The sequence below is a fragment of the Ostrinia nubilalis genome, chromosome 8 (assembly GCF_963855985.1).
Source record: "Ostrinia nubilalis chromosome 8, ilOstNubi1.1, whole genome shotgun sequence".
NCBI lineage: Eukaryota > Metazoa > Arthropoda > Insecta > Lepidoptera > Crambidae > Ostrinia > Ostrinia nubilalis.
In genome coordinates, this window is record NC_087095.1 from 16,173,912 (window position 1) to 16,199,172 (window position 25,261).

Consider the following 25,261-nt stretch of genomic DNA (forward strand, 5'->3'; position numbering starts at 1 on the left):
TTGAATTTCAATAAGCCGTGCGTCTAAAACCTTCAGTCAACTTTTTAGATCCTCATTACACTAGCACTGTCTGCTAATAGCTCGACAAGCCAGTCGGCGTTAGACAGAAAAAAAAAGCTTATCAAAGTTTCCGATCAAGTTGCCCGCAATTTTGAAAGTAAAAGACGCGAGGTCACTAAAGGTCACGAGCAACTGGTTCTCGTTTCGAAAGGTGAGGATGCACTCCGGTTACATCTGCAGTGAGCTAATGACACGCTGCAGCCTTTAATTCTACATTGTTAGTCGGAACTGGTTCGTTTGAACTGCAATTGAGTTGTAAAGGGGATTACTGGACTACGTGCTATCAATCATTGTTTTTCTTTTGCTTTATTAATCCTAAGTTCTTTTGTCATTTCGTTAGATAAGACAATACAAAATAGTTTAGTGTCTGTTACAGAATGTGTTTCAACTTGTTATTTAAACTAAAGGCTAAACTTAACTTTTAACAGATGCGAATTAACTGTGTTTAAACCATTTTTTTTCCTTCTTCTTTGTAATTTACGATTTTGTTATTGAAATTAGGTAAAAAAAACGAACCAAATTAATTAACTAAGTGGTGCGTTTTCCTTAATCTTTCAGTCATGGGGAATTCAATGAAAAGTAACCTGTATCATCACTTAGACAAGCTTAGGTGTATAATATACTCGACAAACATAACCCTCCTTCTAGCGCTGTCAGGTAAAAAGAGGGGTTAGTTTCTCATTTAGAGTAGGCGCACACCGTTGATTTTTAGTTAGCCGATAGTTGTGCCCGATTTTAATTTGTATGAAGAATCGGCCAAATCGAATCGGCGTAGTGTGCGCACTCCCATACATGCCCATACTGATCAACTGCCCGACTAAACTATCGGCCGATGAAAAATCAACGGTGTGCGCTTACTCATTGATGTTACAGACAGATACCAAACGGTCTCACTGCAGGCTGGAAAATTGAATTGTAGATACGTTCTACAATAAAATTATCTGTAGTTAAACCTTGTTACAAGAAAAAAGATCGGTTAGCTACTCACTTGAAATGTTAGGGATGTCGTTCGTCCCAGACTGTAGCCTGCAGCCTCAGTGGGACACGCACGTGGCCCACGTGAGCCTCGTCCCGCCGACACTTTTACTTTTGATCACGAGCGGCCGACGACTCCACTGGGGCGACCACACGACTTGCAGCCTTGAGATATTACCGTGATTCGAACGTTCGAATTAAAATCACCTTTTATAAGTTCTCTAAAATTAAATTACATTAAATCTGGCTGGCAAAATTTTATAAAACTGGTAGGTAGTAAAAAATAATAAATCACTTCTTTTTTATTAAAGGGAAAAATTGTTGCGTTTTGGAAACCGTGTTTTAGCCACCTCTAGTTACTCTCGTCCACTAGTCAATTGACATACTTTTTAGAGCTGACAAATGTTATTCTCCCCTACATTTTGTATGGAAAAGTAATGTAAATTATTATGTCCTCATGTTTAATTAACTAAGAAACTACCCTCAGAGGTTTACACGCCACCTTTGACATGTTATCAATTCAATTTTACTACAAAAAAGTACTAGGTACTACTTACATACTTATGTTCATTGCACGATTTCTTACTTAGTGAATCTTTTTTGTCCCAGCAAAAGGCTGGCGACCGCAGCCGCCTGCGCACGAGTAACGGCCCAAGCGCAGATTTATAGGCGTTACGTGAGATCGGAATGCAGCACAGTCACCGTCGACCGACTGCAGACGATGCACTGGTGAAATACTGCAGATATTGGCAAACAATCCATTGCACAGTCTAGGACAGAGGATCTCAAACTTCTCGCCTACTTTATCATGGAAATTAATAAACGTAGCCTACTCCTAATTTGTACTAAACTTGCAGTGTTAGGTAATAATGGTTCATGAGCTCATCCTTTAGTGAAGTAGCCCTTTACTTAGTACGAATCGCTTGCACTAAGTGGCGAAACTTAACAAACCGCAATTGTTTTCATATGTACTTTTTTAAACATTACTTCAGTTGTTCTTATCATACGAGATGAAAGTCGAGGTAGTTAATAGCAAAAAATAGAATAACGTAGAGTCTGAATAACGCCACTGTACTCTTTAGTGTTAAAGGTCAGCCTTTCATTAATTTCATGATATAACGGACCCTCTGCGTCTAACATGTTGAGGACTGCTGGTTCAGTATTAGCTCAACTTCAAACAAACTAACAGTTATAGACTGCAAGTAGACCTAGGAATTGTTTATATTATAGTTAATATTTGTTTAAAAATAACTTAATGCAGGTCCTGTTCGAATTCGGGTGCATGACGAGATACTACCTACTCAACTACTTTTAATATATTATATACCTACTCATGAAAACACATAGCATGCTTTCAAATGTTTAGCCAACTTAAGTAAGTATTGCAAGAGATTTCCAAAAGCAAATAACTTAGGTAAGTATTTTGTTGCCCAAGTAATAAATTGCATTCGGCACTAAAAAATAACGCAATTAAATTATTACAACTGCGGTGATTCAACATTTGAGATTAATGCATTCGAAAATTGCACTTATTAGTTATTTTTTTGTTATGTACTTAGGAGTACAATGAAGATACAGTTGTCTACATTAACGCCTTTAAGTTTCCAAAGCCTTATAAAACTGGCTAAGTGGTCCCGAAGCCACTAGTGCTATGAGGTATTTTCCACGACCGATTTGGTCATGGCCATCTCGACTCCAAGTCGGTTTGGCGCTGGGTGTGCTTGAAGATATAGGTAGCTAAATATTCAAGAAAGTGTTTTATTGATTTATTGAGTGAGACTAAATTCCTAAAAGTTATCACCGTCATAACGTTATTGTATTATAACGCATAATTAATTCTGTTTTTATCCTATAGTCTTTTTCACCTAAGATGATCCGTATGACGTTTCGAGTTTGAAAGATTTAGAGATGTCACTTAACTAAACCATAGCGATTTATCTATCGATTTTTTTCGAAGAGTTAGTAAAACCTACTTTTAGAGAAATATTTTGTATAGGTGTTATTTAACAAAAAACATGTTTTTTTTTAATTACAAATATTATTGTAACAATTTTTTATTGATAATATTCAAATTCCATGGACTTCGTGTTCAAAAAAAACGATTCCTTAAAAGTACTGGTTCCGTTTCTTTAAATTAAAAACTACTAATTTATTTTCAATGCGTTTATTAAAGTCAACAATCGAAAAATATAGTTGATTTTTGTGATGCTTCTAATAACTAAGTATTCTCTGCAATCGATTAATGAACCGCGGAAATAATCGATTTTATCATACAAGAAATACCCCAGCACTAAATCTATTCCGTTTCACACATTGCGTACATTAAACAAAAAATATTTTTACATCGTATTTAATCGAAATATAATCAATAGACTCAGATTTTACTATATATTTCAAGACAAGTAGTTAATGGTTTTTTTATTATATTGCTAATAACATACAAATATTTTTTCAAAAATATTCTGCATATGTAGTATGCGTAATATGGATAACCTTGAAGTGTCATACGGATCATCTTACGTGAAAAAGACTATAGTCTCTCCTAGAAAAATAAAAAGTAAAACTGATTGTCAGTTTTGACATTGACACTGACAGCTAGTAAATAACAAAATTCTAACCTCTTATTCAATCCCGCAAAATTCGTTTGTAGGTAACCGAATTTTTTTCTTTCCTCTCCCAATCTTTCGTCCCACCTACCCCCTTCCTTACATTTTAATTTCTATGTTATGTATCTATTTGTGGTGTCTCAATTTGTGTTGTCTTTTTTGTTATAGGTACACAATTAATAATTTTGCTTATTATTAGAAACGTTAAATATTTTGTTTATTTGTAAACCCTGTTACTTTGTCAAAACTGTTTACGTGACATTGGCGAAATCATGGTTCTCAAAACCAAGCCGTTGCCATAAAAAAAGAAGAAGAAGAAGAAGAACGAACCCAAAACCGGAATTTATCAAGAAAACAATTTCGTCACAGTCGTTATCAGTAAACGTAATCACAGCGTTGCTAATTACAATTGCAGATAAGATGTGTTTTTTAAATCAGTTGTCGTACGGCGCTTCATTTACGTCGCGAGCTCTTCAAGAAAATGTCGAGCGTAATTACAAAAAATACAATTTTACTCACAAAACTTATAAAGCATGTGAACAATTACTCGAAAAGACTTTCTTCGCACTTCAATTACTATCCTGACAATGAAAAACCTGTAAATGGTAAGTAAATAGATGTAAATATTTCATAAAACCGTAGCAGGTTATTTGTATGAGTTCATTTTGTAGTTTATTGCCCTTTAACTTATGAACAGCTCAATGCTCAGCTATGATGTAAATAATGCCCATTCATAGTCAGATACATGAACATTGTAACAGTTCAAAAACACAGCTAATCCATAAATGTTATCACTTGCAAGATATCATTAGAAACATATTTTCATTGATAGATCTATTCATAGATTTAAAATAAAAAAAAACTGCTTATTCATAAGTTACAAAATGTTATTTCAATAAGAAGGTCTTTATAAGATATTTAACATATTTAGGTAAATAACTAATAATTTTGTGGTGTCATGTTAAATGATTTTACTATTTTATTTATTATAGCTTTACATTCCACATTTAAACAGTTTTATTCATTAATCCATATTTCCCTTGTGGCCCCATTTGGGTAAAAGCCTCCTCCATCATTTTCCACCATTCCCTATCATTTTGTTGGTTTTTAATTGATGGTGATCTACCCCTGCAGTGACCAGCCGTTTTAAATGATTTAGTGTGCTATATTTATTTTAGAAAATGTATTTATCTATTACAGGGGAAACAACAAAGATGAACATGATGCAGGCCATCAACAACGCGATGGACATCACGTTGAAGAATGATCCGACAGCCGTATTGTTCGGTGAAGATGTAGGATTCGGTGGAGTGTTCAGATGCGCTTTAGGCTTACAAGTAAGCAGATAATTATTAGTATTTAACTTTTTATTTAAGATTTTTTTCACTAATAAACTAATTGGCATTTTTGTTGTATGGTCTGGACATGTGATTACAAATATTTTGTATTTTTGCAGGAGAAATATGGCAAAGATCGAGTTTTCAACACTCCACTGTGTGAACAAGGCATCGCTGGCTTTGGAATTGGACTGGCTACAGCAGGAGCCACTGCAATAGCTGAAATTCAGTTCGCAGACTACATATTCCCAGCTTTTGATCAGGTTACTTTTTAAGATTACATTGTTTTCTTAGAAAATGTTTTATGCACTTTTTACATAATGCTAGGTTTGCCATTGAAATGTCATTCCAAAGCACTCTATTTGGTACTGATGACTGGACTGATGGCTCAAGATGAGATACCAAAGTGTAGTAGTGATATTGTTATCATATTTGTATCTTTATGTACTTTAATTTTTTTTAACTATTTTATTTATTTAATTTTTATATTGTCTGCTATTTAGTCATAATATTAACCTTTGCTAAGTTTTGGGTCTGAGTCGCACCAACTTACTTTGATTGACCGTAACTTTAACCGGTGTTTTTTGTATGGAGTTTGATAGATCTTTGAAGTTTTTAAAGTGAAACTAATATGGTGCAACCCAGCCTTAATATTGTTAATTACGATTACAGATAGTAAACGAAGCAGCCAAAGCCCGCTACCGTTCAGCAGGACTGTACGAATGCGGCGGGCTTACAATCCGCGCGCCCTGCAGCGCCGTGGGCCACGGGGGGCTCTACCACTCGCAGAGCCCCGAGGCTTACTTCGCACACACGCCCGGCCTCAAGGTAACTAGGGGCCACAGCCCGCGGGGGCCACTCGAGTGCGGCGGGCTCACGGTCCGCGCGCCCTGCAGCGCCGTGGGCCACGGGGGGCTCTACCACTCGCAGAGCCCCGAGGCTTACTTCGCACACACGCCCGGCCTCAAGGTAACTAGGGGCCACAGCCCGCGGGGGCCACTCGAGTGCGCCGTGGGCCACGGGGGGCTCTACCACTCGCAGAGCCCCGAGGCTTACTTCGCACACACGCCCGGCCTCAAGGTAACTAGGGGCCACAGCCCGGGGGCCACTCGAGTGCGGCGGGCTCACGGTCCGCGCGCCCTGCAGCGCCGTGGGCCACGGGGGGCTCTACCACTCGCAGAGCCCCGAGGGATACTTCGCACACACGCCCGGCCTCAAGGTAACTGGGGGCCACAGCCCGCGGGGGCCACTCGAGTGCGCCGTGGGCCACGGGGGGCTCTACCACTCGCAGAGCCCCGAGGCTTACTTCGCACACACGCCCGGCCTCAAGGTAACTGGGGGCCACAGCCCGCGGGGGCCACTCGAGTGCGCCGTGGGCCACGGGGGGCTCTACCACTCGCAGAGCCCCGAGGCTTACTTCGCACACACGCCCGGCCTCAAGGTAACTAGGGGCCACAGCCCGCGGGGGCCACTCGAGTGCGGCGTGGGCCACGGGGGGCTCTACCACTCGCAGAGCCCCGAGGCTTACTTCGCACACACGCCCGGCCTCAAGGTAACTAGGGGCCACAGCCCGCGGGGGCCACTCGAGTGCGGCGTGGGCCACGGGGGGCTCTACCACTCGCAGAGCCCCGAGGCTTACTTCGCACACACGCCCGGCCTCAAGGTAACTAGGGGCCACAGCCCGCGGGGGCCACTCGAGTGCGGCGGGCTCACTGTCCGCGCGCCCTGCAGCGCCGTGGGCCACGGGGGGCTCTACCACTCGCAGAGCCCCGAGGCTTACTTCGCACACACGCCCGGCCTCAAGGTAACTAGGGGCCACAGCCCGCGGGGGCCACTCGAGTGCGGCGTGGGCCACGGGGGGCTCTACCACTCGCAGAGCCCCGAGGCTTACTTCGCACACACGCCCGGCCTCAAGGTAACTAGGGGCCACAGCCCGCGGGGGCCACTCGAGTGCGGCGGGCTCACTGTCCGCGCGCCCTGCAGCGCCGTGGGCCACGGGGGGCTCTACCACTCGCAGAGCCCCGAGGCTTACTTCGCACACACGCCCGGCCTCAAGGTAACTAGGGGCCACAGCCCGCGGGGGCCACTCGAGTGCGGCGTGGGCCACGGGGGGCTCTACCACTCGCAGAGCCCCGAGGCTTACTTCGCACACACGCCCGGCCTCAAGGTAACTAGGGGCCACAGCCCGCGGGGGCCACTCGAGTGCGGCGTGGGCCACGGGGGGCTCTACCACTCGCAGAGCCCCGAGGCTTACTTCGCACACACGCCCGGCCTCAAGGTAACTAGGGGCCACAGCCCGCGGGGGCCACTCGAGTGCGGCGGGCTCACTGTCCGCGCGCCCTGCAGCGCCGTGGGCCACGGGGGGCTCTACCACTCGCAGAGCCCCGAGGCTTACTTCGCACACACGCCCGGCCTCAAGGTAACTAGGGGCCACAGCCCGCGGGGGCCACTCGAGTGCGGCGGGCTCACGGTCCGCGCGCCCTGCAGCGCCGTGGGCCACGGGGGGCTCTACCACTCGCAGAGCCCCGAGGCTTACTTCGCACACACGCCCGGCCTCAAGGTAACTAGGGGCCACAGCCCGCGGGGGCCACTCGAGTGCGGCGGGCTCACGGTCCGCGCGCCCTGCAGCGCCGTGGGCCACGGGGGGCTCTACCACTCGCAGAGCCCCGAGGCTTACTTCGCACACACGCCCGGCCTCAAGGTAACTAGGGGCCACAGCCCGCGGGGGCCACTCGAGTGCGGCGGGCTCACGGTCCGCGCGCCTGCAGCGCCGTGGGCCACGGGAGGCTCTACCATTTTTTTTTATAAAATTTTACTTATTTCTTGCTTTTTAGTTAACTAATTATTACCTTGATGTTACCACTGAAGGTAGGCAGTACATTGAGACCATATTCTTCATGTCTAGTGTAAAATAATATTCTCTACAAAATACAGGTGGTAACCTGTATTTTGTATATAGGAAACCTAAAAAGACCTTAAACCGTCAGCCCACCTTAAAAACATGAAAGAATACAACTGTTGGTCTATTTGTACTTATAATATTTAAAGAATTATCCTACAACTCCTAAGCATTAAGGAGTTGTACCTACCATGACCAGTTTTTCTTCAAATTCGCATGAGACCACCCTTTTGATAATACCTATTCAACAAAAAAATAATCGTTCAAATTGGTTCATAATCGGCGGAGATATTGCGTATAAAAAAGTTCATCCCCAATTTTCCACCCTTGGGGGTTGTTTTTTTTATTATTAAATTTAAATGGGACCACCCTTGAGGTATTACCTATACGCCGAAAAAAGATTTGTTCAAATCGGTTCATAATTGGCGGAGTTATCGCGTAACAAACATAGAAAAAAAAAAACATACGGGTCGAATTGAGAACCTCCTCCTTTTTTGAAGTCGGTTGACAATGAGGAAGCTCTTGGCCTGTATCTCACCTGATGGTAAGTGACGATCAGGCCGAAAGTGGAAGCGAGCTTCACCCGGAATCCTCAACCACGGAGGAACTGGCTATCTTACCTCTGACTGCCGGAACACAACAATGCTGTTAACATTGTTGTTATAGCGACAAACTTAGGTAAGATGGTGGTAGCTAGCCAGGCGGACTTAGAACAAGCCCTACCACCAACCAAACCGAACAGAAAAATCTGCCCCCACTGGGAATCGAACCCGGGACCTCTGCGTCTGAAGCAGGTGGTCTTACCACTAGACCACAGAGGCGGTTAAATAAAAATGACGTCCACTGCTGGACAAAGGCCTCCCCCAAGGTTTTCCACAATAGGCTAGATGACAAAATTTCAATTATTTGTCCGTCGGACAGATAATTAGAAAAGTCTGACAGACAAAATAGAATTTCGATTTCAAAATCTAGTCATCATCCCTATTCATTCACGGTCCTGCGCTGCCCGCATCCACTCTTCCCGCGACCTTCACCAGATCGTCGGTCCACCTAGTAGGAGGCCTGCCCACGCTACGTCTCCCAGCCCGTGGTCGTCACTCGAGAACTTTTCTGCCCCAACGGCCACCGTCTCTACTAGCTATGTGCCTCGCCCACTGCCACTTGATGCCGGACTCAAGGTAACCTGTTTTTCTCTCATCTCATCTGCTGTACCACTGCTGATGCTTTATAATTTTTATTAAAATCCACTTAAAAGTATAATAAAATCCATAATGAGACACACCTCCGTCTTCATTATACTCGAATGTGTACTACTTATCTTTTTCACTATCTAGATTTAAAATTATGTAAGTAAGCTAATATTGTTGTGATAAGAAAACTGATTCAGATTCAATAATAATAATTGTTACCTAATCAGTTAACCAAGTGTTACTCATACAAGATGATTATTGAGTTTGCAAGGGAAGTAAATGAGCATAATCCAATATAGACGTGGTTCTATCTATTAGGTGAACCCCTCATGCTATGTTAAGGCCGGGTAGCAGAGAAAATGGCGAAAATGAGGTTTTCATTTTTCATTTTTGAGGTACTAAACAGTAAAATTAAAGGCTAAGATTTTTATTGGGCATAGTTGAGGATATTTTCTAGGGCTATTAACGGATGGAAACACGATTTGATGAAGTTGACTCGATAGAATATATTCCCAAAGTTACCTCTATTCGTTTTCTATTTATGGTTTTATTTTTAAAATAAGCGATTTGAAATTCTAAATCTTTTACTAAACTAAAGTTCAGAAATAACTTGAGGGCTTTTAACGGATGAAATTTTTATATTGCGTCTTATTTAGTTACTATGTTAAAAAATGTGGAAAAAATCGTCCATGACGGCTTGGACAATCTCAATCAGTCGCGCGGTGGCGCTTACGGAGGACGGACGCGTGTCAGTTTTTTGGTCGTGACAGTTCGCGATTTGTCAATATTTTTGACAATGATGACTTTGATGAGTCACAGTATAATAATATCAGTGTTACTGGAGAAAGCTAAAATTTTTGATAATTAAGAATTTGTTTGAAAGCAATTTTGTCTACCTATTGAAATTTAAATCGTTCGCATCCTTTTAAACGAAGACTCTACTCATGATACATAGTACATTCCTCAAATATGAGACAAAACCAATGAGTTAAAATTACATTTTAATAGGACCTACATACAATCGTCTTACACTCTTTAGAAGAGCACACTGACACAAATAAATAATAAAAAATACTGTCTAAGGTCTAAGCTGTAAGATAGAAGAATCTTCTAGCCTAAAAGATGACAGATGCAGCAGATGTTAACGGATTTAAAACTGGAGTTCACATGACTCCTTGTAGACTTGAGTGTCTAGAGCGTCCCTTCCTCCACCATGCGTAAGAATTTTTCAAAAATACTGTCTAAGGTCTGTAGCTAAAGGTCTAAGCTGCAAGATGGAAGAATCTTCTACCCAAAAAGATGGCAGATGCAGCAAATGTCAACGGATTTAAAACTGGAGTTCATATGACTCCTTGTAGACTTGAGTGTCTAGAGCGTCCCTTCCTCCACCATGCGTAAGAATTTTCAAAAAAATACTGTCTAAGGTCTGTAGCTAAAGGTCTACGCTGCAAGATGGAAGAATCTTCTACCCAAAAAGATGGCAGATGCAGCAGATGTCAACGGATTTAAAACTGGAGTTGATGTGACTCCTTGTAGACTTGAGTGTCTAGAGCGTCCCTTCCTCCACCATGCGTAAGAATTTTCACAAAAATACTGTCTAAGGTCTGTAGCTAAAGGTCTAAGCCGTAAGATAGAAGAATCTTATAGCCAAAAACATGGCAGATGCAGCAGATATCAACGGATTTAAAACTGGAGTTCATGTGTATCCTTGTAGTTTTGAGTCTCTAGAGAAGTGGTTCTTAACCTTTAAGTCATGAGGGACCATTTTACCAAATTTCTGCCTTGTCTGTCAGGGACCACCTTATAATCGGTCAAAGTCAGTTTGACTGCAAAAATCAGTTAAAAGTGGTTTTGACCAAGGTGTGCAAGTGCACATCGTGGACCACTTGGAATGCCTCCAGGGACCACCAGTGGTCCGCGGACCACCGGTTAAGAACCACTGCTCTAGAGCGTCCCTTCCTCCACCATGCGTAAGAATGTTTCAAAAATACTGTCTAAGGTCTGTAGCTAAAGGTCTAAGCAGCAAGATAAAATAATCTTCTAGCCAATAACTTTAAAACTATAATTTGAACGAATTTTGCTATTAGTGGACAAATTTCTGCTCACGATGGACTAATTATCTGCTATACTCTCGACTCTGTAAAGCACAACATTTATAAAAATTTTGCTGCGGTAATGCACTCCAGGTAACAGTGTGTGATGCTCATTGCTCATAGTGATTTTCGATACAGAGCCCCGTACATACGTTATACATAAATTATGGAAAGAAAACACCCAGACCAATACAAACAAATATGTATGCAATTTTAGTATGATATTTTTATTTATTAATAAACAAAAAGACTGAACAAAATTGATGCGTGTACTGATTAATGTAATTAACCACATGCAAAGCTTTGTGAATTGCAACAACTATAATTTATTATCCAAGCTCTAAATAATCGCTACTACGAGTAACTATTCATAAAATGTTTTTCCAATCGCTCAAGCTCCCGAGGATCTACCGATAGGTCGGGTGACGTAATCTTGAAATTCTTTTAGCCGGCGCGGAACTTCCGGAAGGTCGGGTGACGCCACGCCTCTTGAACCGTGTTTACTTTGGCAGTTATATTCTATATTTATTCGATTCTAAAATATATTCCCAAAAATTTTGAAAGTTGTTTTAATTTGAACGGAAGGAAGTCAACCTAACCTAACCAACTGCGTATTTCTATACTGTGTAGCCGCGAGAGCTCTTTGGCGCGCTGTCTTCGGCGAAGTATTGCGCGCGCAGATTTTGACAGCGCGAAATACATACTTTAGCAGAAATACCAAGCCTTAAGTAATAATGCTTGTATGTATTAAGAGTGGGTTCGACACAATAGTCCAGTTTCGACGGAGTTCAAACTCGCGTTCCTCGGATCTCTAGTCGGCCATTTCGACACCTTCACCGACGTTGACATAATATTGTCGTCTCAAATTCCTAAGGGTGGATTCGACCAAACAAGAGTAAATATTAATCTCAGAATAAATCGTCATATTTCCCATACTGAAAATGTCAATGTGTCAGCTTTACCAGGAGTTATTCGGATAAAAGTTTGGTCGAATCAGGCCTAAATAGGGTATTATGTACTGGTGTTAAGTGACTCACTTTGTCTCAGGTGGTGGTACCGCGTGGCCCTATCGCAGCCAAGGGCCTGCTGCTATCGTGTGTCCGCGAGCGCGACCCGTGCGTGTTCTTAGAACCCAAGGTGCTGTACCGCGCCGCGGCTGAAGAAGTCCCAGTCGAGGACTACACGCTGCCTCTGGGGAAAGCGCAGTTGTTGAGAGAAGGTAGGGCATATTCTTGGCACATAGTCATAGTCATAAATAGCGTCATCATGATCTTGAGGAGAGGAAGAAACTTCTTGGCACATACCAACTTAAGGGATATTGGGGCATCTGTCTTGGCACATTGCATCATTGATCTTGAGGTAAGGTGGAGCGTCTTCTTGGCACACTTCATCATTGATTATGAGGGAAGGGGCATTATGGCACATACTAGCAACATAAATGTTGAGGGAAGGTAGGGCATCTGTCTTGGCACATAGCGTCATCATGATCTTGAGAAAAGGTGGGGCATCTTCTTGGCACATAGCATCATCATTAACCATGATAGATTGTGGGGCATCTTCTTGTTACATAGCATCATCATTGGTGCTGAGGAAAGGTGGACCATCATCTTGGCATACTGGATCATTGTTGGTCTTGAGGGAAGATATCTTCTTGGCACCTACCATCATCATAGATCTTAGGGAACGTAGGACATCTGTCTCGTCACATAATTTACGCGGAACTTTCCCACCACTGCAACTCCTGTATAGCCAGGATCAACAAACAGCTTGGTCTTGGCATCTTCTTGGCACATAGCATCATTGATCTTGAGGGAATCTAGGGCAACTTTATGGCACATTGCAGCATCATTGATCTTAAGGAAGGTGGGGCATCTTCTTGACACATAGCATCATTGATCTTGATGGAAGGTGGAACATCTGTCTCGTCACATCATCAGTGCCTCGCGGCTTATCGCAGCCAAGGGCCTGCTTCTATCGTGCGTGCGCGAGCGCGACCCGTGCGTGTTCTTAGAACCCAAGGTGCTGTACCGCGCCGCGGCCGAAGAAGTCCCAGTCGAGGACTACACGCTGCCTCTGGGGAAAGCGCAGTTGTTGAGAGAAGGTAGGGCATATTCTTGGCACATAGCGTCATCATGATCTTGAGAAAAGGTGGGGCATCTTCTTGGCACATAGCGTCATCATTAACCATGAGAGATTGTGGGGCATCTTATTGTTACATAGCATCATCATTGGTGCTGAAGGAAGGTGGGCCATCCGGTACCCGTGCGGTATTGAGAGAAAGCAGGGAGATGCCATGCCAGGCACATTTCATTCCATCATTGATCTTGAGGGAAGGTCAACTAGACACTCGATGCGCGCTCAAAATCGAAGTCTTTCAATGTTCATAATTGGCTAGATGACAAAATTTCAATTATTTGTCCGTCAGACAGATAATTAGAAAATATTAGACTCATCGGCCGTTTGGTGTAGTGGTTCAGAACGGACTACTATGCCGTCGGACGGACTACAAAAGTGACGTCACGCGACATTTTTAACTCAATATAATACTGTAATTATTCGATTATGGAAAAATATAAAAAATATGAGTCTAATATTTTCTAATTATCTGTCTGACGGACTAAATAGAATTTCGATTTCATTACCCAGTCATCATCCCTATTATTTATCACTTCACTGCACGTTTTTTTTTTTTTTTTTTGACAATTTCACACAGCGCCAGCTAGCCCCAAAGTAAGCAACTTAATGCTTGTGTTATGGGTGCTAGCTTAACGGGTATACTACTTATATACTTTTTTTTTTAAATACATAAATATTATACATAGTCACACCCAGACCCGTCACAGAAATTAAAATTCATCATTTCAATTTCTGCCCGGCCGGGAATCGAACCCGGGACCTCTCGGCATAGTAGTCCGTTCTGAACCACTACACCAAACGGCCGACAAACGACGTTATGACACTAAACAACACCATTATTTGTACACAGTCCATTAAATAATACACTATACACAAAAAAACAGATCAACCATGCTTTCCGTTCAACTACCCTTCACGGAATCGATCATTATGTAGATTATCTATTTTTTTAAATTTATTTAAACTTGAATGCACATAAAACAGTGTACATAAGGCGGACTTAATGCTTTTCAGCATTTTCCTCCAGTCAACCTTAGGGCCAAACTGAAAATAAAGTAGGCGGTATAAAAATTACATTTGACTTAAATGACAAAAAAATCATTAAAAGACTACCACTACTGAATCATTATTTGTCATCATACAAAATCTATGGGGCAGTCGCATTTTGACAAATTCATCCAATGAGAATTTTCGCGAATGAAAAATCCGCCAGATGGCAATACGTAGACGCGAGGTCCAAATGCTGCATGATTGGTTATTTTCGACATGACATTGACAGATATGTCAAAATCCACCAATCACGCAGCATTTGGACCTCGCGTCTACGTATTGCCATCTGGCGGATTTTTCAATCGCGAAAACCCTCATTAATATGTCGCCATTTACTCAATGAGGGCTATCGTTTTTATACTTAACAGTTGGCACCCCTGGCGATTGACAGGACCTTACTCTACAGAGGCGCCATCTTGATGAGTGCAAATGCGATAGTCCTCCTACCACTTTAGCGCTCACCAGTTGGTGCCACTGTCTTCGCTACTAGCAAGTGACAGGACCTTACTCTACAGTGGCGCTAACTGGTGAGCGCTAAAACGATAGCCCTCATTGAGTTGACAAAATTTGTAGTGCCATACAAAATCTATGGGTTTCGTTTTGACAGTTTTAAAAAGTACGTCAATTGATTGGTGGTGTCAACATGACGTCTATTCCAGGCGACGGGGCCACCCTGATCGGCTGGGGCACGCAGATCCACGTGCTGTTGGAAGTGGCTCAGCTGGCGCAGGACAAGCTCGGCCTCGCCTGTGACGTCATCGACCTCATGTCCATCCTGCCGTGGGACGAGGAGACCGTTTGCAATGTGAGTAGCTTTGAAGACAATTTAGTTCTTTGAACTTGTTACGTCACATGATTAAAAACTCTCATAAAACTCATTTATTTTTGCAAATAGGCTTATATAAAGCACTTCTACACGTCCCAATATATTATTATGTCTTTACCACGTTTCAAAATACCATTCAGCCTGCCGCACCAGGCCTGGCGGCTTGGACGCAGGCCGCTACCGATCGATCAACATGGAAAGCGTTGGGGGAGGCCTATGTTCAGCAAAGAGCCCGCGACGGCGCAGCACGTGTCCTGCGTGCCGCTCGCAGGAGGTTGAAGGCGTAATAACACCTTGGTTAGGCTGGGCTTGGTTTAAGCGAGTGAAATGCCGAGCAGGGAACGCGGACGAATGCTTGAGGCAAAATGCCGATAGTGATGGCCCGCGTTCCCGACTCATATGGCTACCGAGGGCAACGTCAGGTTTTTAGTGGGTAGGCCCTGCCCTTCTGGCAGGGAGAACCCCACATAACCCACTAACCGCCCCCGCGGCTGGTGGGTATACAAATCAATGTATTTTCCTGACGAAAAAAAAAAAAAAAAAAAAAAAGGCCTATGTTCAGCAGTGGACGTCCTATGGCTGAAATGATGATGATGATTCAGCCTGCGCTGTAACGTTATCGACTTTGGTTTATACCCTTTACCCCCTCAAGGATCGCCCTCTCAGAGCAACTGGGAATTTATTTACAAAAACTGTTCAACAAGACCCGTTTTCCATCATGGCTGAGAGGAGAAAAGCTGTGTTGCATAAACAATATTCCACTTCAACTGTCTGCTTTGTTAAAAATCTATGGTGCAGCAGTGAACTGTCCATTGGCTAAGATAATGATGATGAAATTCTATTATTTTATTTCAGTCGGTGAAGAAGACAGGCCGCTGCCTCATCGCGCACGAGGCTCCGCTCACAGCTGGCTTCGGCGCCGAGCTCGCCGCCACTATACAGGTAGATACATAATCTAAAGTTTGTTAGTCTTCGGACTTCTTTTGAATGCCTTGTTTAGTTCCGCATTCAGTTATCCTGTAGGACTTCACCCGTTGGTGGATGGATGCGTCATAATTTTGAAAAGAATACAATACTGAGTTTCTTGAGTTGCTTCACTGCGCCACACATTTTATTAAAATCCGTTCAGTAATTTTGCGTGAGAGTTCAAACATCCATCTATCCTCAGGAAGCTCCACAAAGATAAATAAATTTTATTGAAGCCAGTGATCAGTCTTAATGTGTTTCTTCCCCAGGACGAATGTTTCTTACACCTGGATGACCTGAGCCCCGATTACGGTAATTTTTAACGTCAACAATCCAAACACGCTTCTCGATTCTGCGATACGATTGGTCGTTCAACAGCGTACGTCAGCTGTTTTGACCAATCGTATCGCAGAATCAGAAACGCGTCTGGATTGTAGACGTTATAAAAGTTACCGTAATCGGGGCTCTGGAGGCTCCAATGGTGCCCTCTATTTTAAAAAAGCAAACTTTCAATCTAACGTTTCTTCCCCAGGACGAATGCTTCTTGCACCTGGAAGCGCCGGTGGCACGCGTGGCGGGCTGGGACGCGCCCTTCCCGCACGTCTTCGAGCCTTTCTACCTGCCCACCGTCTGGCGATGCTACCACGCGCTCACGCAGCTGGTTGACTATTGACGACTGATTACTGTGGAGGAATAAACTAGAATTATGTTCAAATGTGGTTTTACTTACTTCATGGGACGATGGATAGGCTTTCCCGATGCGCTCACCAGTTGCAGTTACTGAGCCACTGTCTGTCACTCGCTAATGGCGAAGACAGTGGCGCCCTGGTGAGCACTGAAGACTGAAGTGGCAAGAAGACTATTTTTTGCATTGGCACCTTGGACGGATGGCGCCGCGTCTTTCCAATCTATACATAGCCAGAACGCAAGGGTGTGAAACTAATCGAGTATAGTTTGGAATATACTTTTTTTACTAAGCTCCTCCAAACTATACACTGCCAGTACGCAAAATCCCGTGTATAGTTTGTAGTGACGTAGGTAAATGATCGTATTCCGTAATATACATAGCCAGTACGCATACGGACTGATCATGCGTGACGTAAAATGTTGGAATGAGTGCGCTATTACAATATGTGAGTATGTAGTTGTATTATTCGACATTTTGATTTATTGACCTCTCTTTCTATTACATGGTAATTAATATCCGCGTATCTTCTTTAAACACTGAATCATCTTTCGGCACGTGCCGTTATTTTGATAGAGGGTTTTTAGTTAAAAATGCCGAAAGGCATTAAGTCCGCCTTATGTACACTGTTTTATGTGCATACAAGTTTAAAATAAATATAAGTAGGTAGTAATAAAATAAAATAAATGTAAAAAATAAATGAACATAATAAATTTATTGTTTTATTAAAATTAGTAAAGGAAGCACGACAAATAGTGTGTTACACACACGTTTAAAAAATAATCTTCTCTTAACTCACTAGAAATAGACTATCTTAAAAAATGTGATAAGCATGTAAATTTTTTTTACTTCTGCTTCGTTCGCTACTCTACTCAGCCAGGGATGTCCTAAAGTAGATCCCGTCAAATTATCGATAAAGTGATGTATTTTAATTATTATGGTGCAGTAGCAAAATGAGCGAGGAATAAGAATTCAGAATGTAACGACAGACTTAAAAGATAAATTTTCCTAGTTCAATTTTTGTGTCTTATAAATTTATATTCAAATCATTTCCTATTACGTTGAACTTTTTTATGTTAAGTTTTTTATTAATAGCTTTTATTTAACTTTCACTATTCGTTTGTACGTATAAATGTAAATTTTCAAAACTTGCAAACGATTTTTCGACCATACGTAGATCCAGACAATTAAATTGCAGTAATAATTTCAGGCCTATTATTTAACATAATTTTAAAGGAAATGGAAAACTCTTTTAGACAGAGCTCAATACTTATCTAAAATAGCAAACAAAATAGTATTTGTAAAATATCGATACTCCTTTTATAAAGTGTATTACCCCAACATTCATTCTATCGCCGAGATCATTGAATTATGAACCTTAAGTCATTTGTAATAGATAATCAATTTAATCTATTAAATTTTTAGTGACATCTACTGTAGAGTAGCGGAATTATTACTTCGGAATTTGTAATTTGCCCAGTGATTTTCAACTATGGTCCTTATTACTTTGCATTAGATGTTGTATACACTGAATCATGTGTTTAGTGTCACCTAGTGATGAGTAGCAGTACAATAATGTAAGTAAAACAAGATTTTAGCTTTAAATCATATTGCCTTTTGATAAGGTTGGATTTCAATTGATTTGTGACATGCGCTCTTTCGAAAGGCCAGACCAGTGCAACGAATGACAGACAATAATCTAAGTGTTCTTCTCTGCTGTGGTTTCTGCATAATTAATTTTATAAAAAGTGGTAAATATAAGTGAAGCTCATCAATATGAGATGATGATTTTCAGGACTTAAGATAAAACATGAAAAATGATATACGTGCCTATAAAATTTGAGGGTTGCCCTCGATTTCCCTAGGATCCCATTATCAGACCCTGACTTGGTGACAATGGGACCACCTCAAGAGTATACCCTATAGAACAAAAAAAAATTTTTGAAAGTCGGTTCATAATTGACGGAGTTCTGCGGTAACGTACATACAGAAAAATCGAATTGAAAACCTTTTTTTTAAGTTGGTTAAAAACTACTTACAAGTGTTAAAAAAATAGTTTCATATTGATTCAGTAAAATAATAATGTGTTACATGAAATACATTTCACTTTAAATAGAATTCCATATTTTAGGTACTACATCAAAATCAAACTAAATTCATAATATTATTTATGTCAAGTGTAAGTAGTGTAGTATAGTTTGGATCGAAGCCGCAAGCGTCCACAATGCGAACTATACACAGCCAGTACGCAAAATTCGTGTATAGTTTGTAGGAACAGATTTACAAAGGAGCACTCCAAAATATACACGAGCAGTTTCCTATGGGTGCGTTCTGGCCATGTATAGAACGGAAAGACGCGATGGCGCCACTGTACAGTAGGGTCATTTCAATTCAATCGTCAATGGTGCGACGATCGGTAGCTCTCATTAGAAGTAAGCGATTTCCAGGCGACTTCGAGCTCTTCTACCTGTCCAAAGTCTGGCGCTGCTACCATGCACTCACGCAGTGACGATTGATGTTGTGGAGGAATATGTTCAAAATTTCAAATGTTTCACTTGATCAGACTATGGGTCAGACTATCTTGATAGGAATTCATAGAATTTTCTAGGCATATTATCTGGGGGCACGGCAGTGCCCCCACCAAGTCGAGCAAAAAAGCGGCACGGCCGTACCATCCTTTTCTCGAAGCAATTCAGGCCATTTTCGACTGCCTGTAACTTCGTTGTGGATAAAACTAGAAGGCTGAATTTTCATTAGCTATGCAGGCATTGTAAAGACACGGTATATTTAAAATTTCATTCAATTTGAACCAGTAGTTTAAGAATTATAACGGGTCAAAGTTACTTAATTTTGTCACTCACTGACTCACTGACTCACCGATCATCAAAACTCTAAGGCACTTCTAGCAGACCTAGAAGCTTCAAATTTGGAATATAAGTAGTGTTTGGTGTATGAATCAAGGAAAAACTAAAATATTTGGGGGCACGGTAGTGCAACCGCCAAGTCGAGTAAAATTTTTCAATTTCGGTCCAGTTTTCTAGATACATAACTGCTGTCTACAAAATACAAAAAGAAATGAGATTTGGGGGCACGGTAGTGCAACCGCCAAGTCGAGTAAAATTTTTCAATTTCGGTCCAGTTTTCTAGATACATAACTGCTGTCTACAAAATACAAAAAGAAATGAGATCCCATCAAAAACAATACTTGTCAAAAAAACCAAGTCTCGCAACTCAGTTGTTCTACGGTAAAAAGTTGTGAGATCCATGTAATACCAAGTCCAGGCCAGGAAATCTTTAACGTTTTACATAAATATATTGACTTGGCCATCGCATGAAAACACGTGTAAATTAAATTATTTAGTGCGATGGCCAAGTCAATAATTTATGTAAAACGTTAAAGATTTCCTGGCCTGGACTTGGTATTACATGGATCTCACAACTTTTTACCGTAGAACAACTGAGTTGCGAGACTTGGTTTTTTTGACAAGTATTGTTTTTGATGGGATACCAGTTTCTTGAAATGTATTATATCTTGTTATCGTATGTTGTCCTTGTTCTTATGAACAAAATATGCAAAAATGAGATACTATTAATAATACTCAAAAACTATTCTAGATATGACATAGAAAATAACTTGACAAATAAATAAAGATTTGCGACTACTACTGGTACTACTCTAATATTACAGGATTTACAGTTCTACACAAATAAAAACAATTGAGATTACTTACATCAATTTATTAAAAAAAATGAAAATCAAACCTTATAAATCAAAGCTAGAAATTAAGAACATTGTTAGCAGAAATGCTTAAAATAAATGTCAATCTTAAGAAATTATAACACACTTAGATAACGTTAAGTTGTGCCGACGAAATAAGAACAGTTTATGTGAATAAAATGTACATTACCGGAAATATCCTATGAAACTTACGCTAGTCTTACTCGTCTATCTCTTTCAACAATTTGTTCAAAACATTTTAGTAAAATTCAGTAACAAATACAAGCCATTACAACTAACTTACCTTTAGTGATAATTATTACGACCCTTGTGATGTCAGGTATTTACAAAATGTCAAACTGAGCAGAATTTTATTCATATAAAATCTAAAATTTCAAGTGTTCAAAACAATAAGGCAATCATTACATAGTCCAGCACCTTACTAACGACAGGAGAAATCAGATCAGTCGCTAAGACGAAATTTTACATTAAAATGCCCACAATTGTGTTAAAATACATTACCTAGTTTACAATAGCCAGGGCAGTGTGACTCAATGACTATACAAACATTAAATATAATTTGAAATTTATAAATCAAATGCCAACAATACAGGCAATACGATCTATAGCTTTCACCCACCAAATTTACAACAATGGATTAAAATAAGCAACCATTTTCTTAGTAATATCTAGAAAAAATCGCTAAGTTGTCACGAAATAATGTTATACTGTTAAACTTAAGTACTTGAATACACAGAAGTATTAAAATAGTGCTGCAAATAAATTGGAATAAAAACATACTCTCTAACATATTGGACGATATGTCCAAGCTAATGATACCTTGAGGAAACCATAAAAACATTACAAGTTTCAAATTGAACAAAACTATGTAGCTTCAACTTGGTCACTTATGAACTAAGGGACGAAAATGGAGCTGAAGTGACAATCGGGCAAAGACATACATTATGCTAAATCTTATTATGAACAAAAAACGTGCGTGTTTCGCTTCAGTTGCTACAAGAAATACTTTAGTTACAAATTATAAAATAAATTGATAAAAGTCTGATAACTATTTCATTACTTGACATAACAATTAGTTGCAATAAATAATCCACAAGCGTCTATGAAAGTACACCAAATTATTCAATCAAGTTACTGAATAATGTCTCAGTGTTAGTGCAAATTACTCTTCCCAGTTGCTTCGTCGCTGGCGGTTCGACTTCAGGTAGGGTCCGATGGACGGAGAGTTCGGAAACCGCTGCATGTAGCGCTCCAAGTGCAGGTACTTGACGGTGATGAGGCGGCCCTCGTACCACCAGCCGTGCAGACTGCGGTACACCACTCCCGCGTCAGAAGGCGACGCACACTTCACATACACGCAGCAAGACGTCCTCTCGATGTCGACGTGCAAGATGTTGCAAACGTCCCCACACTTCTCGACGATCGCCTCCTGAATCACCGACCGCAGATTCGGATTCGCGTCATTCTTGTCGAACATGTTACGGATTTTAAGGCAGGGCGTCGGCGACACTGTCAGATTGTTCACCGAACCCTCCTGGGTTTCGAAAGCCTGTCCCTGCCAGGCCGCGGTGCGCTTGGGGCTGTTGTGCGATATCCAGCGCCACACCCTGCAGTCTTCCCCGTCGACAGACTGAACCTCCATCCTCACTCGACTTTCGTTCCTCTGAATGAACTTAACAGCGGCGTCCCAAACTGATGACATTTTCTCCCTGTTTTGCGGCGATATTAGTGTGTCACGGACGTGGTCTACGGATATGTACGGCTCGCCGCTGTCCTCTGTCTCCTGAGAAATCACTTGAATAATCTGCTCCACCATTGAGTAGACTTCTTCACTCTTACGTTTCTGATATGTCACATAGTATTTGTAGGCTCTTTGTAGCCCGAGAAGCAGTAAAGACATAACGCCGACAACTATTAGAGTAGAGCCAGCTGAATACATAGTGTTGACTAAGAGACAGGTTATTGGAGTTGATGGATCACTGAGGACCAGAGCTACACTTCCCTTGTTGCGTTGTTGAACGACCGCATCTGTTGTTGTGATGGGAACATAATCAGCGTCCTTGGTGTAAAGGTTCTTTAGCTGGACCACACTAAGTCCCCAGCGGGGGTTGTTGACTATCAACACCTGTAAGTTGTTAAGATCGGTGCGACACTGGCTGATGTCTACGGACCCAGCTTTGGCGTTGGCGATGTCAATAATCTCCCTCTCAGTCAGGTACGGCAGCGCTCCAGGCTTGCTACACTTGAATGCGGCAGCTCTACTTGTCAACTCTGGGTGAATAACTTTTAAAAGGTCCTTAGCATAACTTACTTGCTCTTTAGGCACACAGTTGATCCCTGGCCTATTGCCCGGTATGTTTAATTGGCATATTGGTATGAGACTGTTCTGATCGTCCACCACTGAAGTGATGTCGTTTTTCTTAACTATATACATGAAAAATAAGCAAAAAAAAAAAAGTGCAACTAACACCACCAGGGTCAGAGATACCAGGTTATTCTTCAAGAATTTCCTGTCATTAGCAGTTTTATAGTCCACTACGTCAGATCTAGAGACACCAGTTATGTATGATCTGCGCGGCAGCACAGTGGTTCCATTGTTAGCATCACGGTCTATGAACGAAGTAGGTTTGGGATCGGCCTTAAGCGCTGACAGGCGACGTGTAAAATTGCTAAGATATGGAGACTCAATCTCATCCACATTGGAAGTCGATGGCTGGAAAGCCGGTGTGAAGTTAGGCGTGTATGTGCTGCTTGATGGGCGATCACCGAGAGTGGACGTCAAGCCCAAACGTGAACGGATTGAATTGAGGTGATCAGAGGAAGAGAGAGAAGATGAGAAACCTGGCGATATCGACGGACGAGAGAATATTGACGTCTTAGGCGGGCTCGTGGCGGCGTCCACGGTCGGGAGCGTGCTAGAAATGTAGTCACTTGAACGTGAGCTGCTTCTGAACGGAGAGGAGGTCTTTTTTGTTTTCCCCGAGTCAACATCACTGTCCGAGCCCGTTTCATAGTCGTCCTGGTCGTTGGCGGCGTAGGTGCGCGTGACGCGGCGGGTCGTCACGGTCTCCACCTCCTCGTGAGTGCGCACGGGCGACTTCTCTTCCTCTGACTCGGACCCCTTATCAGAATCGCGTTTCGCTGGCGATCCTTTCTTCGGAGGCGGCTGGCGCTTCGTTTTATTGGTGACGGGCGGCAGCATAGCGCCGCCGGTAGTGGCACGACGGCCCCGCCGCTCCTTGGCATTGTTGGTTGTGTCCAAATCCGACTCCTCGCCGCTCGAGTACTGAGCGAGTGTCCGCCTGCTCTCCACCTTGTTGTCTACACTGTTTCGCGGCTTACTTTTGTTGTCCAGCACCAGTTTCAGCTTCTTCACTAACAGATTCCTCGTCGAAGCGGTTATGGGCATCACAGGGAATCCATGCTCGGCCAATTTTGTCCGAAGCTCGGCATCTGACATTGAGTCGACTTGATCGGCCATTGTGAAATCTGCAAGAACGATTGCACGGGTTATTCACGAATTCACACACTATAAACAATAAATAAACACGAGTATCGAACGTAATCCACCTTATTTTGGAGTCAATGTAGAAAAATTACGTCAAATTTATAAAAATTCACCGGCGCGTCATGTCGCACGCATTTGCAAGAACGTCGTTATTTAGTGTTGCCATATAAGAATTATTCAAATTTTTATATTATATCTTACCGGTATAACGTTATTTATTTGTACAAACTCGTTAATGTTTACCTGACATTTTCTCATCGTTTTTAAAATAATTTTGCGTAACATAACACATAGCCTCACTTGTTACAAATGTTACAATCCCTAAGCCTAAAAACAAAGATCAGTCGGAGGACCCATATAAAATATTTCACCACACTTACACAATATTGCATAAACTTTTAGCACATTAAACATGACGTCATCAAAATTGACAATTAACATTTTTTTAATACATCTCTACCAAATCTCTACGTGGGTATTTCGCCGAAACAGTAAATTTTCTGTGTCCAGCCAGGCGAACACATGTTTTTTTTATATTTATATGTATAAAACTATTTTTATGGGAAAGTTAATCAAAAGTTTTATTTGTTTTTGCTATTACAATAGCAGAAACTACAAATAATACAGTAGAAAAACTTAATCAAAAGTCGTTTTTCTAATTTCCTTGGTATGTCCATTACTGTTGTTTGCCAAAATGAAGGCACATTATAACAAATTGAAGCGTAATTTCATTCTAATAGCACTCTCTTTATATTTGAGAAACGTTTGGCTATCGGAAAATGAAAACTTTAAATGTCTAATACTTAAACGAAGGAAATAAAGTGAAGTTAAGTTCTTGTCCGAGTCAAAAGTATAATTTCCCTGGGTCTTCTTTTCGACCATTGTAGTAACGAAACGAAAGAACTTAGAATGTAATGCACTGCACCGTTACACTCGACCATTTCGTCCCAAGAGGCCATCGAGGCAGGACAGTGCTTCGTTGATCAGTTTCGCGAAAAATCGCATAAGTAGGGGACCTACTTGGGTTTTTGTTTACTAAAAAGTCAATTTCTTTGGACGGTTTTTTGCAGCTAAACAATGGATTAATTTTATTGTTTATTTACACAGATGTAGTGTCTGTAGGGGTAAACCCATGATTTAAATAGTAAATGCATAGGGTAAATAGGTTTTTGTCTGTGGTGTCTTTTAGGC

At 41.7% G+C, this 25,261-nt stretch overlaps 2 protein-coding genes across 3 annotated transcripts; one reads left to right on the top strand and one right to left on the bottom strand.

Annotated features, from left to right (window-relative positions):
- The first annotated feature begins 3,860 nt into the window (after positions 1–3,860).
- LOC135074045 (2-oxoisovalerate dehydrogenase subunit beta, mitochondrial) lies at positions 3,861–16,853 on the top strand. The gene is made up of 8 exons (XM_063968354.1): positions 3,861–4,246; positions 4,842–4,978; positions 5,098–5,241; positions 5,651–5,806; positions 12,208–12,379; positions 15,006–15,151; positions 16,028–16,114; positions 16,671–16,853. The coding sequence occupies exons 1-8, from the start codon at positions 4,123–4,125 to the stop codon at positions 16,809–16,811; spliced, it is 1,107 nt and encodes a 368-aa protein (XP_063824424.1). The 5' UTR covers positions 3,861–4,122; the 3' UTR covers positions 16,812–16,853.
- A 3,693-nt stretch (positions 16,854–20,546) lies between these two features.
- Positions 20,547–24,430, bottom strand: LOC135074040 (inner nuclear membrane protein Man1-like). 2 transcript variants are annotated; one of them, XM_063968345.1, is made up of 2 exons: positions 24,314–24,430; positions 20,547–24,051 (listed from the first exon to the last, which is right to left on the bottom strand). In XM_063968345.1, the coding sequence occupies exons 1-2, from the start codon at positions 24,360–24,362 to the stop codon at positions 21,725–21,727; spliced, it is 2,376 nt and encodes a 791-aa protein (XP_063824415.1). In that variant the 5' UTR covers positions 24,363–24,430; the 3' UTR covers positions 20,547–21,724. The 2 variants fall into 2 exon arrangements, with proteins under 2 accessions (XP_063824415.1, XP_063824416.1); XM_063968346.1 differs by lacking the exon at positions 24,314–24,430 and adding an exon at positions 24,133–24,289.
- Between the last annotated feature and the right edge of the window lie 831 nt (positions 24,431–25,261).